The 18,964-nt window shown below is 42.4% G+C and overlaps 1 protein-coding gene across 4 annotated transcripts in view; it reads left to right on the top strand.

Moving 5' to 3' along the window:
• Nucleotides 1-2,999: 2,999 nt before the first annotated feature.
• The window catches only part of HECTD2 (HECT domain E3 ubiquitin protein ligase 2), a 73,785-nt gene continuing 57,820 nt past the window's right edge, over nt 3,000-18,964 (top strand). For 2 of the 4 annotated variants that reach the window (XR_015155631.1, XR_015155632.1), the window contains exon 1: nt 3,009-3,309. Coding sequence is in view for 1 of the 4 variants with exons in the window: in XM_086378547.1 (XP_086234673.1) it covers nt 3,172-3,309 (138 nt within the window). In the remaining 3 variants the exon portion in view is untranslated. Of the gene's footprint in view, nt 3,310-18,964 lie in introns of all 4 variants that reach the window. The other 2 variants (XM_086378547.1, XM_086378549.1) reach the window with 2 other exon arrangements.

Here is an 18,964-nt window from a genome sequence, read left to right on the forward strand (position 1 = left end):
GGGTGGGGGGAGAATGTAACTTCCAGGTGAATTAATCAGCATACTTGTTTAGAAGTGGATTATCTATTCTGGCACAGAAGCAGAAATTACAATTTCTGATTTGCCTTGTTTTGCCAATATTGAAGCATTTGTTCTATTGAATGTGACTACATGTACAGACAAACTTCTATTTAGTCTCACACATGAAAAGAGAAAGCATAAGGCCTATAATTCAACTGGTTTCTCTTCCAAGCATTTTAATCACAAATTACTAAATCTAGTTTAAAATGATAGCAAAAGATACAATTGTTCATTCTATCCAAGAAGGATTGTTTCCAGGTCCCCCTGGATACCCAAGTCCAGGGATCCTCAAGTCCCTTGTAAAATGGCATTGTATTTGCATTTAACCTACATATATGGTCTCACGTACTTTCAATTGTCTCTAGATTACTTATAATACCTAATACAATGTAAATGCTATATAAACATTTGGTGGAAAATTCAAGTTTTGCTTTACAGAACTTCCTAAAAAAATTTCTTTTGAGTATTTTCGATACACAGAGGCTGAGCTTGTGGATATGGAGGGCAGATTTTGTTATTTTCCCCTAGTATTTGTTCTATCAGCAGCCATGAAATTAAAAGACGCTTGCTCCTTGGAAGGAAAGCTATGACAAACCTAGACAGTGTGATTAAAAGCAGAAACATCACTGTGACAACTAAGGCCCATATAGTTAAAGCTATGGTTTTTCCAGTAGTCATGTATGGATGTGAGAGTTGGATCATAAAGAAAGCTGAGTGCCAAAGAAGAACTGATGCTTTTGAATTGTGCTGGAGAAGACTCTTGAGAGTCCCTTGGACTGCAAGGAGATCAAACCAGTCAGTCCTAAAGGAAATCAATCTTGAATATTCATTGGAAGGACTGATGCTGAAGCTCCAATACTTTGGCCACCAGATGCGAAGAGCTGACTCATTGGCTAACCATCAAAAGATCCTGATGCTGGGAAAGACTGGGGGCAGGAGAAGGAGACAACAGAGGATGAGATGGTTAGATAGCATCATCGACTCAATGTATATGAATTAGAGCAAACTCTGGGAGATAGTGAAGGACAAGGAGTCTGGCCTGCCTCAGTCCATGAGGTCGCAAAGAATCAGACTTAGCAACTTAACAACAATTTGTTCTATCAATATAGCTTGGCAGCATAGACTATCTTGAACTGCAGTTAAAGCCTTCCATTTATAATATTTCAGTTGCTGCTGTATCAAAAGATCAGAACAATGACCTGCTAAAAGTAGGAAATAATTATATATTCCTCCTATAGGGTGAATATTTCATAGGTTTGAGAAGAAATGAAAATCCTAAAAAAGAATTCAAGAAAAATAGGAGAATGCGTAAAAGTAATGTGTGTCCGTGTCATTTTCCCTCCAAGACTAATTAGCAGTGAAATACTTTTTGCCAACTATATGGCCCTTCAAACCTTTTGCTAATTAACATTCAAATAGGTGATGACAGCAACTATATTAAAACTAGAAAGCCCTTCTATAAATGAAAGTCGGAATTTATAATATAGAAGGCAATCCTGAATACTAATTATTATAGTCATTACATGATTTACTTCAGATCTGTTTGTTACAAACTCTGGGTTTGAAGGAAAAAACATGCAACCTCGTTTCATTCATGGGGTCGCAAAGAGTCGGACACGACTGAGCAACTGATCTGATCTGATAACTAGTACTCAGTTATGCTAATAATTCTGAATTATGTAAAATAACAGATAACCCAAACATCCTCCCAAACATGTTTCAGAGATTATTTTTAGTTATTTGGATCTAGGTACCCATGATTTGAAAATTCACTCATCCTCAAGTAAAATAACAAAGCCGCTACCGAGAAATGTGGAGATGTGACTGTCAAGAATTCCCTGTTTTTAATAGACGATGCAGCACATTCTTACTCTCTCCTTTCCCTTAGACCAGCAGGTGTCTCCGCAGCTCCAGTAGACTGAGAAAAGGAAAAGGAGGGGGCGGAAAGGAAAGGAAATGTCTGTGTGGCTTGGTCGTGGGGGTGGGGATGGGGGATGGTTTAATATCATGATTAAAAGCTTTCCTCCTCACTTTTAAAGTTCGCACCCATATTAACGATCTGACATTAAGGATTATGCAGCGGAGTTTGGGTCTGTCCATCTGCAACTTATAAAAGGAAACGAACAAGGAAGGGATAGGAGGCAGCAAAGAGATGCGGGGAGACAGCGAGATGTAGGCGCGTGGGGACGGGAAGGGAGAGGCGGATTTGGCAGTCCAAGTAGGGACGGGAAGAACAGGAATGGAAAGTGTGGCCTGGCCGTCCCGCCCTGCGGTGGGGAAGGTGGAGCCCACGGCGTCTCACTTCCCCTCTCCCCACCTCAGCCTTTTCCTTTGTAGATGGGGGCTCTTGGGGCATCTACCAAGGGTCGGTCGACTATAAAAGGAAGGTTGTCTCCTGAGGACGCCCAGGCACGAGACCTCGCTCTTGGGGCAAGCGGGTGGGCGGGCAGGGGTGGCAGGGACAAGCAGCGGCCCGAAGGCGACGGTTTTGCAGGCGCTGGAGAGGAAAAATCCCCCGCGGGTCTAGGCGCCCCAAGTCAGGGCCGTCCGTGCAGAGGAGGCTGCCGCGCTCGCCCCGCCCCACAGAAGCCATTCCGGAACGCTCTATCCCCGCGCGACCTTTGCTGGCTTCGCCTTGTCCCCCAGAGTACCGACTCTCTAGTCCCGACCCCCTCCTCGCCGGTTCGGGCGACGATCGGCAAACAACATGGCGGCCCGGCTGCGGCGCCTCCTCTCCAGGCCCCCGGGGTTGGCGAGGGTGGCAGTGGCCAGCGTCCGGGCCCCTCTACCTGAGAGCCGAGGCGGGGGCGGGGAGAGGGCGACAGAGGCGAGGAGCTGGCGGGAGCCGCGGGCTGGCGGGCCCAGCGAGCGGGGGCGGAGGCGGGGGCGGGGCGGGGCATCCGGGCGCGCGCGCGGCGCGAGCGCGGGGCCGCGGCGCGGGCGCGGGCGCGGGCGCGGGCGGGGGCGGAGCGGCGGCGGAGGCTGGACGCGGTGGCCCAGAGCCCTCTCGCGGCCGCGGCGGCAGCAGCGCCAACCCCAGCAGCAGCCTGGCCGCCGCCGCCGCCGCTGCCGCCGCTGCCGCCGCCTCGCGCTCCAGCCGCCCGGCCCGACATGAGTGAAGCGGATCGGGTGCCCTCGCCCGCCGCGCCGCCGGCGGTGGCGGCGAGTGCGCCTGAGGAGAAGAAAGGGAAGGAACCGGAGCGTGAGAAGCTGCCGCCCATCGTGTCGGCGGGAGCCAGTGCCCCTGCGGTAGGTGCCGGGCGGGGGCCGCGGGGCGCCCCGACGGCCGGTCGCGAGGGGGGCGAGGGGCGCCCGGGGACCCGCTTCACCTCCAGGGAGCCCAGGACCCGCCCGGGGAGAAGCGCTCAGGCTGCCCTTCCTCGGGCTGAAATCGAGGAGTTGTGTCTCGAGGACAGCCGTGATCATTTCTCGAGCTGCACCTTCCACCCTCGGGGAATGCCGGGGTGGCCGAGTCAGCTGGCTGTTTTCGGTCATTTTCGGGTTTGGGGGCTTCCCTCTTTCTCTAAGGAAATGACCAGCATTTTGGAGTCCATCGTCTCTTGGATGAGGATAAGGTGTCAAGCAAGCGGGAGTGGGTTTTCCGCTGAGCCGTCTGCCTGCCGTGGGAGAGCGAAGATTTCTCCCCTTTTCTTCGCTTTTTCTTTCCGCTCCCCCTTCAGATTGAACAGGCTCTGAGGCGAGTTTCCACTTAATTGTGACCTTTCGGTTGCTGTCAGGATAGTGGGAGGTAGATGCCTCGGTGATGGGTTTTCTTTTTCATATGGTACAGACATGTGACGTAAGGTGGGGAAGCTTTTTTAACCTTATATTTAAACTCAAAGGATCTAAGCTTCTCGGGGATGATTTCCCAGCTGGATTTTCTTAAGGATTATTTGGAGAGCGCTTTCAGGCTTCAAACTACAGATTGCCAGATGATGTAATGGGACAGCCCCTCTTCCCTACTTTTGCTGGTGGTTATGACTGTTTACTTTGGAGCGCGCACACACAAAATTAACCTCTAATTTTTAAGTTTTTTTTATGTGATCCCATATTTATGTACTTCTTGAAACTTCAGTACATTAAAGAGCATGACTTATGCAGCCTGTGTGACAAAATAGTAAAAGTTTAGAGAACATGATACATTTCCCTTATTCCTGGATGCAATTCATTTCCTAAAACCTCCCTCTTAAGTGACTAAGAACTTACTAAAATAGCTAACTCTAATTTAAAATGTTATAGAAATAACGTTTGATTCAGTAGGTTTTTGGAAAACGTCTAAGGATTGTGATAACTGAAAATTGTTAGAACGAGCATCATACCTTAAATCACAGCGAAGTGTAGACAGTGATAAAAAGACACTTAAAAAAGATTACTACCGTTGATTGGTAAATTGGAGTTGCAGGTAGAAATTACTTTGGGAAATGCTTTGAAGGAATTTGTCATTCAGCTGCTTATAGACCCAGTTCTTGCTGTTGATTTCCTGGGCTTTTGGAGCTTATCTGGGATGTTTTTAACTGGCAAATAGTATTTCAGCAGTTTATTTCTAAGTCAGTTTAAAACAATGAATGCATGCACGCTTATACTAATAGTTGTGTTAATGGGTTTAAGTCCTCAAGTAAGGACGCTCCCCAAAACTTATTTATTTCTGTGTAATTGAAAAATCGAAGGCTTGGAATAAAAACTTGGAGAAATTGATACAGTGTGGACATAGGTCTACAGACTATTATCTGAAACCTTGGGGCTTTGAAATTGAGAGTTCTTTGGATTTTAGAAAGTTAATTTATATGTATCATGTATACTATCCACAGTGGGGTCCTGGCCAGTTCTTCATAATTAAGCATACTAATAACTCTGCAGTGAAAAGTGTGGGTTGTTCACACTAAATGAGATAAGGTCTATTGGTAGCTTTCTATCAGTTCAGCTCAGGTTGGATTGTCAAAAAGTTCAGTTCAGGTATGTGTTTAATTACCAAATGAACTCTTTCAGTCTTAAGAGCTTAGAGGATTTCATAAGTGTAAATAAAGGAATATGGGCTTGTACTGCTGGACAAACAGAAGAACAGAGTTCAAAAAGTTTTTTAAGATCTTGAATAAAACCTTGAAAAAAACATAGGTTAAATTAGAAGCGGATAAGAATGAAGACTTGAGATTTTTGAAGGCAATTTCTGGTGCCTTACAAGCAGAGTTGGTAACATTGTTTTTTTGTTTGTTTTAATGACAGGTTTTTGTTTTTTAATGACATTCAGAATTTCAGACTCTTTGAAATGATAGAGTTCATCATTAGCACTGAGGTTTTGAGTCACGTCAGGAGAGAAAAGGAGTTCTCAGGTTTTGCAGCAAGTGTTAGGAGAGCAAGGGGGAGGATGGAGAAACTTAGCCAGTAATGAAGATACTTGGTGTGTATTTGTTAAAGAGAGATTTCTAGAGCTGGAATTCTGAGTGATAGCGGTGAAAAGCCTTAGTCAAGAAAATGTGCGCTTGATCCTCCTGAGGACAAGAAAGCCAGGCAGCCTGGATGACGTCCAAGCTCACCAGTATAGATGGGAAAGCCTTGGTGTGGGGGACAGGGAAAGACAGCTTGTGGCCTGCTTGGTTCTTTTTTAGCCTCCATGTGGATCAAATAGAGCTTCTGGGGGTTTGCTTAGGAAGCTGAGTACTATCAATAACTTATCTTTTTGAGCTATTTTAGTGATGCCTACTTTTTGCCCCAGGTTAACAGCTCTGTCTCTGTTGATTGAGTTTATGACTCAATTACTGTAACCTTACAGTACTGACATTTTCCAAAAATCACCATATTACATTTTTATGAGAGTTTGGAAATAATTTAGAGTGACAGCTCCCTAAACTAAGCAGAAGGCCAGGTTATGATGACCCTGATTACACTTGAAGAGTTGGGACTGTATCCCAGAAATTTTTTTTTTTAAAGGTGCAAAAGTGGGATTGACGGTGCCGGAAAAACAACCCTAACGTGATTGATCCTACAACTTCCTAAGCATGCAGGAAGTCCATTCCAGCCAGGAAGTGCCTAACACACAAACCCGACTGACCATGGATCCCTTGGTAGCTTGGTGAAGTCCAGGTTCCTAGATCTCACCTTTGCTCACCGGTTCTCAACTTTTGCTGCACGGGGGAATGGGAACTTTTGAAGCCATCGTTGCTCAGGCCCAGATGCAGGCCAATTAGATCAGTTCTGGGAGTGGGGCTCAGGCAACTACTTTTTTTTTTTTAATTCCCAGGTGTAGCAAAGATTGAAAATTGATGTTCTGTGTACTGAATTAAAAGTTCCTTGGAGTCTGTATTTTAACTACACTGCCCCAAGTCTGCTTAGTTTATGGAGCAGCATTTGAAATGGAATAGTAAAAGGTATGGGTTAAGTGAATGAGGCACACCAGAAATCAGGTGTAGTTTGGGGAATTGAGAGAAATGGCAGTTAAAGTGGTTCCTCGTTAGAGTGGCTCAAGGGCCCAAGATAGAGTCCTCAGAAGCCTGTCAGTGTTTGGAGTTTGGCTCTGCTGCTGTGGAGAAGTGATGCAGGCCCAGAGAGCTAGGGGGAGTAGAAAATAAATATGAAGGACTGATGATGTGAGTATTTACTGAAGTTGACAGATTGGACTGGAGAAGAATATTATAAATTAGTTGCTGATGTAATATGGAAGTTAGAAAAAATTGGTGAATAGGGAAGGAGAAAAGGGTCAAAAGAGGAGCAAATAATAGTGATGAGTGAAGATGAGTCTGTCTACTTCATCATCATGTAAAATATCATGTATGAAATGAGATGCCAGTCCGGTTCTATGCACAATACTGGATGCTTGGGGCTAGTGCTCTGGGACGACCCAGAGGGATGGTATGGGGAGGGAGGAGGGAGGAGGGTTCAGGATGGGGAACACATGTATACCTGTGGTGGATTCATTTTGATATTTGGCAAAACTAATACAATTATGTAAAGTTTAAAAATAAAATAAAATTAAAAAAAAAAATCAGGTGAGAAGAGAAGGGGAGACTCTCCATGGCATAGGTTTATGAAAAAGAAGTGGGTTCAAGAAAGAGCTGCTGCTGCTAAGTCACTTCAGTCGTGTCTGACTCTGTGCGACCCCATAGACGGCAGCCCACCAGGCTCCCCCGTCCCTGGCATTCTCCAGGCGAGAACACTGGAGTGGGTTGCCATTGCCTTCTCCAATGCATGAAAGTGAAAAGTGAAAGTGAAGTCGCTCGGTCTGTCTGACTCTTCGTGACCCCATGGACTGCAGCCTACCAGGCTCCTCCATCCATGGGATTTTCCAGGCAAGAGTACTGGAGTTGGGTGCCATTGCCTTCTCCGAAAGAAAGAGCTGGACTTTACTTAGGTCAGGGCAGTGAAGGGAAATGGAGGAAATCAGTTTAGGATGGAAAGGGAAAGTTTGCCCGCAGTGAAGGTCAGGAGATTTGTCAAGTAGGGGGAAGGCGAGAGCAAGTCTTGAGGTATGTGGAGAGGATTTGGTAGGAAGTCCAGTAATAAAAATGAGAAGTTTGTACAGGGTCTATCAGGGGTGTGTCACCTGGCTTGATGGATCCGCTGGGCCACAATGTAACTACCAGTTATTGAACCTCTATTATGTTTAGCTTTGGGCTAGATGCTACAGAAAACACAAAGTTTAAAAAAGAAAAATAGATTCCTGCCTCAGGGTAGGCAGAGCTAACACAGGAAAACCCAACAAAGCAAAGCAATGTGTAAAAGCCACCATGTGCTGTAGAAACAATTTGCGCTCTAGGAGATCAGAAAAAGGAAATCAGCGCGTGCAGAACTGTGAAGAAAGGCCTTTAAGCAGTGGTAATTATTTAAGCTGGCTGGCCATTGAAGGGTGATAGGATTTGGATGGGCAAAAGCAAGTGGGAAAAGAACGTGAACAAGGCTTAAAGGGAAGAATTAGGGAGTAATAAAGTCAAGCCAATGGAAGCATGCTGGCAACTTGTGGGAGGTAAATGAGATTGCATGGGGGCTGGACCAGATCAGCAGGCAGGAAAGTTGGGACTTTTTTTTTTTCTGTGCTTCATGGGAAACCATTGGAGTTTCTTAAATAAAAGAACAACAGAATGAAATTAATGGAAGTGATTAGAGGTAGTTAGACTGGAGGAGGGAGGAGAAAGAGGGCAAGGAAGGAGCTTTGCAGTTCATACAAGAGATGGAGCACCCACTAGGGTCATGGCCATGTGATAAGGTGTAAGGGATGGAAGAATCCCTACAAAGTGGAATCTAGTGGAATGAAAGAGAAGGAAGATTGATAAAGGAAAAGAATTCTAGAGCTTGCAGGTGAATTCTCTCAGAGGAAAACATTTACATAAAAAGGCAGTCCAGCCAACAGCATTCCAAATAAACATATGTATGTGTGAACTTTGACAAAACTTGCCCATCTAGGTGTTTGGAAGAGTCTTATTTTTGGGAAATCTTGTACCTTTCTCAACAAGAGTTGAGATAGGGAAGAGTAGAGGTTGTTGTAGTGAAGATGTCTTAAGCAATTTAATAAACTACAGGTATATCATATATCCATAGATGAAATACGTATAAATAATACAAACGATTGCTACTCTTTATTTAGTACCTTCTCATGTCTCTCATCTAGTCACTTAGTTCAACCAAAATTCATCACTAACCACTTGATCATTCTAATCATGAGGAAGATTCTGTTCCCAGTTCACACAGACAGGAATCTTAGAATCAGGTTACATATAATATACCTTGCCAGAGGGTAAAATGGCTGGTAAGGGGGCAGAACTCAGTTTCAGCTGAGACTTTTCTGACTCAAAAAAAAAAAAAACCCATGCTCTTTTTCCATGTACTCTCTGTCTGTGGTCAGGGTCCGTGTGGTTCAGAGACCCCCCACCTATAGCAGTATTTCTTAGATTAGAAAAGAGGATGTGGTCCAGTGACATATTTGTTCAAAACTTTATTACTAGAGATAGAACTATTTAGGAGAGAAACATGTATCTGATAATATCAGTTTTCATTATGGTATTAATGTATCATTAAATTCTATGTAAAATAAAGCAGTCTCATTAAAGAAGTGATCAGAGAGTCTTAAGACACAGAGAGGAAGGGCTGTAGCTATATAAACACTTAGCCAGAATGTGTTTAATTTTGAGTGACTTTTAAAGTCATTTGTCCACTTTTCTTTTTTTTAACTTTGAAGCTATATTGTAGTTGCCTGCTTATCCTCCCTTTCATAATTAGTTCAGGGTGTTAGGACACAAATAATTTGACTGTATTTAACAACTGAAGAAAAATGGTTATTGTAAGTTATGAACGAGAACTTCCCAAAGTGTCCAGTATGATGTTATTTAGTTAGGCTGTGTCCAGCCCTTCTGCAACCCTTTGGACTATAGCCCTCCAGGCTCCTCTGTCCATGGGATTTCCCAGGTGAGAATACTGAGGGGGGGGGTTGCCATTTCCTTTTCCAGGGGATCTTCCTGACCCAGGGATCGAACCTGAGTCTTTTGCATTGGCAGGCAGATTCTTTACCACTGAGCCACAAGGGAAGCTGGTCCAATATGATACTGCCTTGCTATTTGTAGCTCTCTTTCTAATCTATCCTGTGGCTATGGTACTTCCCTTTACAACCTTTTCTGTAGATATTACCTGTATTACTCTGTAGATATTACCGATGCACCTCCCTCCTCTTCCTGCACTCCACACTCATGCTCACATACATGCCCTCTGAATTAAAAGGTATCCTGTGCTCTCTGAAGTCTTCAGGGCTGGGGTATTCCTGGGTTCAGAAGAATTTTTTTGAGAGGGAAAAGTAATGGCTTCAGAAAGGGGTACTGCTGGTGTCCCAGAGTAGCAGCTTATTTTGGCATATTGTTTGGAAATTAATTTGCTTATGTTTACTTGAATTGAGGAAGAGAGAGAGAGAAAGATCAACAGAATATGAATAAGGAAGTGGGTGGAGCTGAGAAACCTCTGGAAATTTTGTGTTTTTCTACATTTATTATGAGGATACTTTCTTGCACTTTAAAAATGTTAGACTGCTAAGCCTTATATGAATAACTAGTTGTTGCTAAGTTGATATTTATAACTTGCTAATAGTTTTGTAAGCAGTCAAGAAACATTTTGAGGGGAATAATTATAATATATGAATGTGCCTTTTAAAAATAGAAATTATTGAAATTTTACTAATTCAGTTTAATTGAAAAATCAGTCTGAAGTTTGAATCTAGTCATGAAAGAAAACTTTTGTTTCAAATTAACTTGGTTTTGATCCTTTTTTTTTAAAGAACAATAAATTGAGAATTGTGAGTTCATCAAATCACGCAGTTAAAAGTAGCATTTTGCTGTATAAGGGTAATCTGTTGGTATAATTGCTTTTTTCCCCTATGTTGTATAATAATAAAATCTCCCAAGACACATTGCCTTCCTGATAAGCAAACACTGAAATTTCTGAGCTTCAGGACTAACATTTATTTGTATCAAGTAGGGTTAATTTTCAGTTATCTGTAAGATCAATTGCATTGTGATTTTTTTGGTGTTAAACTTTTGTTTCAGAATCCCTGTCCTTCCTAGTCTCCCTTGAAAGTTGTGGTTTATATCACTTAAAACAATTCAACTTGGGTTGGTGCCTTTTATTTGAGGGGAAGAAGGTTCACATCTTGAAATGAGCCAACTTTTCACAGCTTAATAGAAGGAGGTAGAGCACTGATTTTATAACACAGCATCCTAACAGGGAACTGTGAAAAAACATACAAAAAAGAAAAGCAAAGTCTTTTTACCTGGGAACAGGGCCTAAAATAGTCTCCTTTGTTAGACCCTAAATACAGTTGAGGCCTCTCATCTAGTGTGGCCCTAACAGGCACTTTAGGTCAGTTTATTTTAAAAGTTAGTAAAGCAGAGTATAGTCAATGTTTAAGGGCTTCCCTGGTGACTCTGTTTTAAGTTAAAACATATAAATGTACTTTGTTCACCGGTCTTCTGATGCAGAAACCTTTGCTCAGTATCTCAGGAAGCCATTCAGTCTTTTGTAGGTTTTTTCTGTGTGTCATAGGTATTCCGTGTACTCGTAAGACTGAAGGACCCCTACTTTATATTAGGAGCACTGAATGTATCGCCAGGCTTCCCAGTATTCCGTGTCCTCGTAAGACTGAAGGATCCCCGCTTTATATTAGGAGCACTGAATGTATTGCCAGGCTTCCCAGGTCACGCCAGTGCAGGAGACATAAGAGACGAGGGTTCAATCCCTGGGTCAGAAAGATCCCCTGGAGGAGGGCATGGCAACCCACTCGAGTATTCCTGGCTAGAGAATCCCATGGAAAGAGGAGCCGGGCAGGCTACAGGCCATAGGCTCTCAAACAGTCGGACACTACTGAGCTGACTTGGCGCACGCAATATGTTGCCAAACTATTTACCTTTGGGTTTGAAAAATAAATTTCATTGAGGTGTGGCCGAAAGTGTAGAAATTGCCATTGTCTCTGTATACATACCTGAGATGACCAAAGCAAGAAACTCAGATTTTATTCCTTCAGATATCTTTGATTCTTCATCTACATACTATACCATGTTTACATTTGCTACATCAGGTCTTTTTCTCCAGAACGATGCAGAGAAATGATGAATTAAAATAATAATTCTGACCTGTTTCCTAAGATTGTATGTTAGATTGGATCTAGTTTAGGAAAGTATATTTTCATTTATATCAGCTCTGTCCAGTAGAAATAAAATGTGAACCACATCTGTAATTTTAACTTTTCTAATAGCTAATTAAAGATAATAAAAAGAGGTAAAAATAAAGTTTAATTGCATATTTTTTAATCCAGTATATCCAGAAACTTAACCATTTCAATATTTAATCAGTATGAACACTTAATGAGATATTTAACCTCTTTTTCACAATAAGTCTTTGAAAACTGTGTATTTTACACTTACTAGAACATTTCAAGTTCTCAACAGCCACATGTGGCAAATGCTTGTATTAGAACAGATTTAAACGTTGTCTTCTTGTTCTCCCAAGATTTCTTAGACTCATTCTTAGTGCTGATTACTGTTTATTCCTACTGTAGCAGTCCTCAGCATGTGATCCTCAGTATCCTTTAAGATGTCCATGAGGTCAGCACTGCCTTTGCAATGATAGTAGAATGTTATTTGTGTTGTCTTGTTCTCACTCCTTCTCTCTAGTGTACGGTGTAGTTTTCTATGTGACAGATGATATTGCAACAAATTGAATGCAGAAACAAATATAAAAATCGTTTTGCAAAATGTAAACCATGTCACTCTTCTCACTGATTTTTGTTTGTTGGGAAAATAGTTGTTGTCCGTAAGTGGATTTAGTGGTATTTAAACAGGAATGAGTACATACATATAATAATTTTTAAGAATGTAAAGAGGTCCTGAAACCAGAAAGTTTGAAAACCACCATGCTAATCTATCTAGAATTTCCTTTGTATTATTACCATTAGTGCTTTTTGTTCTGTATTACCAATGACAGGTATTCCACATAAGTGAATTTCCCAGCTAGCCAAGTGTTCTTGGACATTTTAGAATACCTGTTTATTTATTGCATGAAGCAGTTTCTGAAATACGTACATCTCTTCTCAAATATGGAGAAGGCAATGGCACCCCACTCCAGTACTCTTGCCTGGAAAATCCCATGGATGGAGGAGCCTGGTAGGCTGCAGTCCATGGGGTCTCGAAGAGTCGGACACGACTAAGTGACTTCACTTTCACTTTTTACTTTCATGAATTGGGGAAGGAAATGGCACCCCACTCCAGTGTTCTTGCCTGGAGAATCCCAGGGATGGGGGAGCCTGGTGGGCTGCCGTCTATGGGGTCACACAGAGTCAGACACAACTGAAGCGACTTAGCAGGAGTAGCAGCAGCTTCTTAAATAAAAGCTACTGAACATAATTTAACATATTCTGGTGACTGGATCCTGTATGACAACTTTGTATCACCAGCCAAACCAGACGGCTCTGTGTAGAATCCATCTACCTGTGCATTTGTGTGTGTGGTCTCTATAGTAAATAAAACTTCTGCCAGTCTGACCTATATAATAGCTAGAATAACAGCATTAATTTTCACTTGATATGGTATAAAATGCTAACATTTCCAGCTGTTCGCGAAGTTGGTAGTTTAAAGTATGTTTGCTTTTCAGTCGCTAAGTCATGTCCAACTCTTTGTGACCACATAGACTGCAGCATACTAGGCTCCTCTGTCCTCTACCATCTCCAAGAGTTTGCTCAAGTTCATGTCCATTGAGTTGGTGATACTATCTAACCATCTCATCTTCTGTCCCCCTCTTCTCCTCCTGCCCTCAATCTTTCCCAGCTTCGGGGTCTTTTCCAGTGAGTCAGCTCTTTACCTCAGGTGGCCGAAGAATTGGAGCTTAAGCTTCAGCATCGGCCCTTCCAATGAATATTCAGGGTTGATTTCCTTTAGGATTGACTGGTTTTATCTCCTTTCTGTCCAAGTGACTCTCAAGAGTTTCCTCCAGCACCACAATTCAAAAGGATCAATTCTTTAGCGCTCAGCCTTCTTTATGGTCCAGCTCTCACATCCTTATATGACTACTGGAAAAACCTTAGCTTTGACTATATGGACCTTTGTCGGTAAAGGGATGTCTCTTTGAATATGCTGTCTAGGTTTGTCATAGCTTTTCTTCCAAGGAGCAAGCATCTTTTAATTTCATAGCTGCAATCACTGTCTGCAGTGATTTTGGAACCCAAGAAAATAAAATCTGCTGCTACTTCTGCTTTTCCCCCATCTATTTGCTGTGAAGTGATGGCACTGGCTGCCATGATCTTAGTTTTTTAATGTTGAGTTTCAAGCCAGGTTTTTCACTGTCCTATTTCACACTCATCAAGAGGCTCTTTAGTTCCTTTTCATTTTCTGCCATTAGAGTGGTATCATCTGCATATGTGATGTTGCTGATATTTCTCCTGGCAGTCTTGATTCCAGTCTGTGATTCATCCAACCCCACATTTCGCATGATATACTCTGCATAGAAGTTAAATAAGCGGGGAGACAATATGCAGCCTTGGCGTACTGCTTTCCCAGTTTTGAGCCAGTCAGTTGTTCCATGTCTGGTTTTAACTGTTGCTTCTTGACCTGCATATGTTTCTCAGGAGACAGGTACGGTGGCCTGGTATTCCCATCTCTAAGAATTTTCCACTGTTGTGATCCACACAGTCAAAGGCTTTAGCATAAATGGTCAATGAATGTTAGGAATCATGAATTTTGTAAACACTACAAAATAATGAATTGTGTATACAGTTTAAAATATTTCACCTCAAAGATATATAGTGAGAGATATATATAGTGAGAAATATAGTGAGATATTTTGGTTTTAAAAAGTGTTTCACAATGGAACAGCTGCTGCTGCTGCTAAGTCACTTCAGTTGTGTCCGACTCTGTGCGACCCCATAGACGGCAGCCCACCGGGCTCCGCCGTCCCTGGGATTCTCCGGAAAGAACACTGGAGTGGGGTGCCATTGCCTTCTCCTCAGGATGGAACAGAGCCAGCAGTTGTTCTTTTATCAAAGATTGGTTTAGGAAATACCCAGTGGTCAGGACTCAGCCACTTCCACCACAGGAGCACAGGTTCAATCCACCATCAGGAAACTATGATCCCACATGCTGTGCAATGTGACCAAAAAAAAAGATTGGTTTACAATGTGAATGAAAATGTTTTATTTTCTAAGGCCGCTTTTGGTAGAATAGTAGATAACCAAAGTAAATTTTATCAGAATTTTGAATATAAAAAGAACTTGGTATTCAATATAAAAATATAAAAGCTATGATGGAAAACCATGAGTATCCTTCTTATTGACATCTAATAGAAAAATATGATAAATCAGAAATTTAACTCAGATGTAGTCTGCTGCTGCTAAGTCTCGTCAGTCATGTCCGACACTGTGCAACCCCAGAGACGGCAGCCCAACAGGCTCCTCTGTCCCTGGGTTTCTCCAGGCAAGAACACTGGAGTGGGTTGCCATTGCCTTCTCCAATGCATGAGAGTGAAAAGTGAAAGTGAAGTCGCTCAGTCGTGTCCGACTCCTAGCACCCCATGGACTGTAGCCTACCAGGCTCCTCCGTCCATGGGATTCTCCAGGCAAGAGTACCGGAGTGGGGTGCCATTGCCTTCTCCGAGCAGATGTAGTCTGTTCCTCAGTAAATGTTGAAAGTAGGAGCTCATGTATTAAAATTTAAAAATAAGGTCAACAGTATTTAATTATAGATTAACAGGGAAAAACAGGTATTCCATTTAATTTAATTCTATTTAATTTTTTGAAATTATATTTAATTTCTTGAAACTATTATAATCTTACATATAATCTGTGTGATTATATAGTCAAAAAGACCATTGAGGTCTATGTTAGCTACTTGAAAGAAGTATGATCTTTGATTAGTTTTGCAATTACCACATAAAATTTTTCAGCTGTTTGTTAAACTTATGGTCAGCCTCTACCTAGAGAGAGAGTCACGTCTTATTTATTATGCTAGGTGTACTTTGAGTTTTTCTCCTCAATGAGTTCTCAGTGTCTCTTTCCTCCTGTGTTCCCTATTTGTACTTCTTCCTCTGTAACAGCTGGTTGGGTATCCTGCTACTATCTATTCTTCAACACATGCAGCCCACTGTTTGCAGGCTGGCCACATTCCAGGATGTCATCTCTAGTGTGGTACTTACTTAGGACTCATAGACAACAGTTGCTCATAGACAGAACTCCTCGGGGAACCAGATGTAATAACGGTGGAAGATCCGATTCTTAGAAGACTTGTAATGTTCCCTAACCTTTAATTTACTCATGTCCTATTAACACTCACTAGCATCTTGATTCTCTAGTTTTTAGTAGTTTACCATCATGCAACATGTGACCCTGCTTTCTCATGGAAGTATTAGGCTATGGGAAGGTTTCTCTTGTGCAAGCCAGTGTGGGGCAAGTGCTGTTTTGAGAGTTTGTTCTTATTTATCTGTAGTACACTGTCAACCTGTGAAATTGTCCGTGATTTATTTCCTGTCATCTCAAGTGTGAAGTATCAAGGGCACAGTCATCTTATAAGCAAGAGACTTATTAGACCAAGGATTTTTTTTCTCATGTTAAGCTTTTTTGATCACAAGGAACAGAAAATCAGGCCATATATGCCTCCTTTTGGAAAAGGGGGATTTATGGAAATAACATACATAGATAGAACCAGAAAGCAGGCAGGAACAGAGACCAGCTGCTCTCTGTGCGCCTGCTATTCTCTCATTCTTGGCTGCTTGCTCTTTTCCATATTCCTCCATCTGAAATCTGGAAAGACCTTCTCTGATTGACAAATTAGGAAGCATCAGTGTCCTGTATGCCAGGCCACCTAATGTGTGGCCACCTGATCGACAGATGGCTGCCTTTTGGTTGAGTGCCTGTCCCTGCTCCAATCTGTGGCCTTTGCTGCACAAAGAATAGCAGTAATGCTCTGGGTAGATAGTCGCGACCCCTGGATTTGACAGCCATGATAACATGCTCAGTGTATCTCCCCTCACATCTTTGTACCCTTCCAGCCACTCTGTACCCTTCCATAAAGCTTCTGGACAGAGCAAATCCTACTCAGTGCTTTCCCCTCCTGACTTCCCTTTCGTTTGCCAATCTATTTCATACAGTTTCTGCCACCAGCAGTGGCAGTTTCTCCCCGGAATCTGTTGTCTCCTTTGTCCCCAAGATTTCACAGCTGCATATGCTAGTGGGCACACTTTAGACCTAGCCACTGTTCATTATTCAGCATTGCTGACCGCTTTTTCCTTAATGATCCTTCCTTCATTTTTAACACATGATCTTCTCTTAGATCTCTTATCTTTTTTGGTCATTCATTCTTCATGTTCTTTGTAAGCTCATGTCATATTTGCCAGTGTTTCCATGGTTTTGCCCTTATACTAGTTTTGCATAGCAGTTGCTACATGACCGTAGCATAATGATAACCCTGTCAGCTAGAAAAATTACATTATTTTGGCATGAGATGCATACTTTTGCCTAGTGACCATTGGTTCCTTTTCTAGTCATTCCACAAATACATTTATATAACCCAGTGTAGAATTTTCTTCAGTTCAGTTCAGTCTCTCAGTCGTGTTCGACTCTTTGCAACCCCATGGACTGCAGCACGCCAGGCCTCCCTGTCCATCAACAACTCCCAGAGTTTACTCAAACTCATGTCCATTGAGTCGGTGATACCATCCAACCATCTCATCCTTTGTCATCCCCTTCTCCTCCCGCTTTCAATCTTTCCCAGCATCAGGGTCTTTGCCAGTGAGTCAGTTCTTCCCATCAGGTGGCCTAAGTATTGGAGTTTCAGCTTCAGCATCAGTCCTTCCAATGAATATTCAGGACTGATTTCCTTTAGGATGAACTGGCTGGATCTCCTTGCAGTCCAAGGGACTCCCAAGAGTCTTCTCCAACACCACAGTTCAAAAGCATCAATTCTTTGGTGCTCAGCTTTCTTTATAGTCCAACTCTTACATCCATACATGACTACTGGAAAAACCATAGCTTTTACTAGATGGACCTTTGTTGGTGAAGTAATGTCTCTGCTTTTTAATATGCTGTGTAGGTTGGTCATAACTTTTCTTCCAAGGAGTAAGCATCTTTTAATTTCAGGGCTGCAGTCACCATCTACAGTGATTTTGGAGCCCCCAAAATAAAGTCTGCCACTGTTTCCATTGTTTCCACATCTACTTGCCATGAAGTGATGAGACCACATGTCATGATCTTAGTTTTCTGAATGTTGAGTTTTAAGCCAACTTTTTCACTCTCCTCTTTAACTATCATCAAGAGGCTCTTTAGTTCTTTGCTTTCTGCCACAGGTGTGGTGTCATCTGCATATCTGAGGTTATTGATATTTCTCCCAGCAATCTTGATTCCAGCTTATGCTTCATCCAGCCCAGCGTTTCTCATGATGTACTCTACATATAAGTTAAACAAGCAGGGTGACAATATACAGCCTTGACATACTCCGTTCCCGATTTGGAGCCAGTCTGTTGTTCCATGTCCAGTTCTAACTGTTGCTTCTTGACCTGCATACAGATTTCTCAGGAGGCAGGTCAGGTGGTCTGGTATTCCCATCTCTTTAAGAATTTTCCACAGTTGTTGTGATCCACACAGTCAAAGGCTTTGGCATAGTCAATAGTCTTTAATCGTATGCCCTCTTCTTTATGGTGAGGTGTCAAAATATTTTTCCTGAAATTTGAAATAAAGCAGTTTACATTGTTCATTTCATTTATTTTATAATTTATTGAAGGGTTCTCTGATTCTCATTATGACCTGAAATAACTCTTGCTATTTTGCCATACATTGGCCCAGGCTGTCATTCTTCTTCATTTCCTTTAACTCCTTTCTCAGTTTAGACTTATTTCTCCCAGTAAGTAGACTTGATGTATCTTTCTGGTATTGCTCCCCTTCAGTCTATTCCCTACACCTGCTGACAGTGATTTTCCTAAGATACAGATATAATTATGTCACGCCTTTTTTACAGGTCCTCCATGACTGTTCCCTATTCGCTTCCAGGACAGAATCTATACTCCCTGTCCTGAAGGCTTCATAGTATTGTCCCTGCCTATCTTTCCAATCTCACCTCACTGGACCATTCTCCCTTTCTGATTCTGTACTGCAACTACACTGCTCTTTAAATCCTCTAAGTTGCTCAATCTTAGATAACATCAGTGACAGTTATCAGTGAAAAAACCTTTGGTATATTAATTCATTGTAAATATTTACAGCTAAGTTCACAAAGTTCTGGGCTTCCCTTGTAGGTCAGTGGTAAAGAACCCACCTGCCAATTCAGGAGATGTAAGTTCGATCCCTGGGTTGGGAAGATCCTCTGGAGAAGGAAATGGCAACACACTCAGTATTCCTGCCTGAAAAATCCCGTGGACAGAGGAACCTGGTGGGCTACAGTCCATGGGTTTGCAAAGAGTTGGA

Source organism: Bos grunniens, chromosome 26 (genome assembly GCF_055505025.1).
Source record: "Bos grunniens cultivar Pamir isolate PY7600 chromosome 26, Bosgru_T2T1.0, whole genome shotgun sequence".
NCBI lineage: Eukaryota > Metazoa > Chordata > Mammalia > Artiodactyla > Bovidae > Bos > Bos grunniens.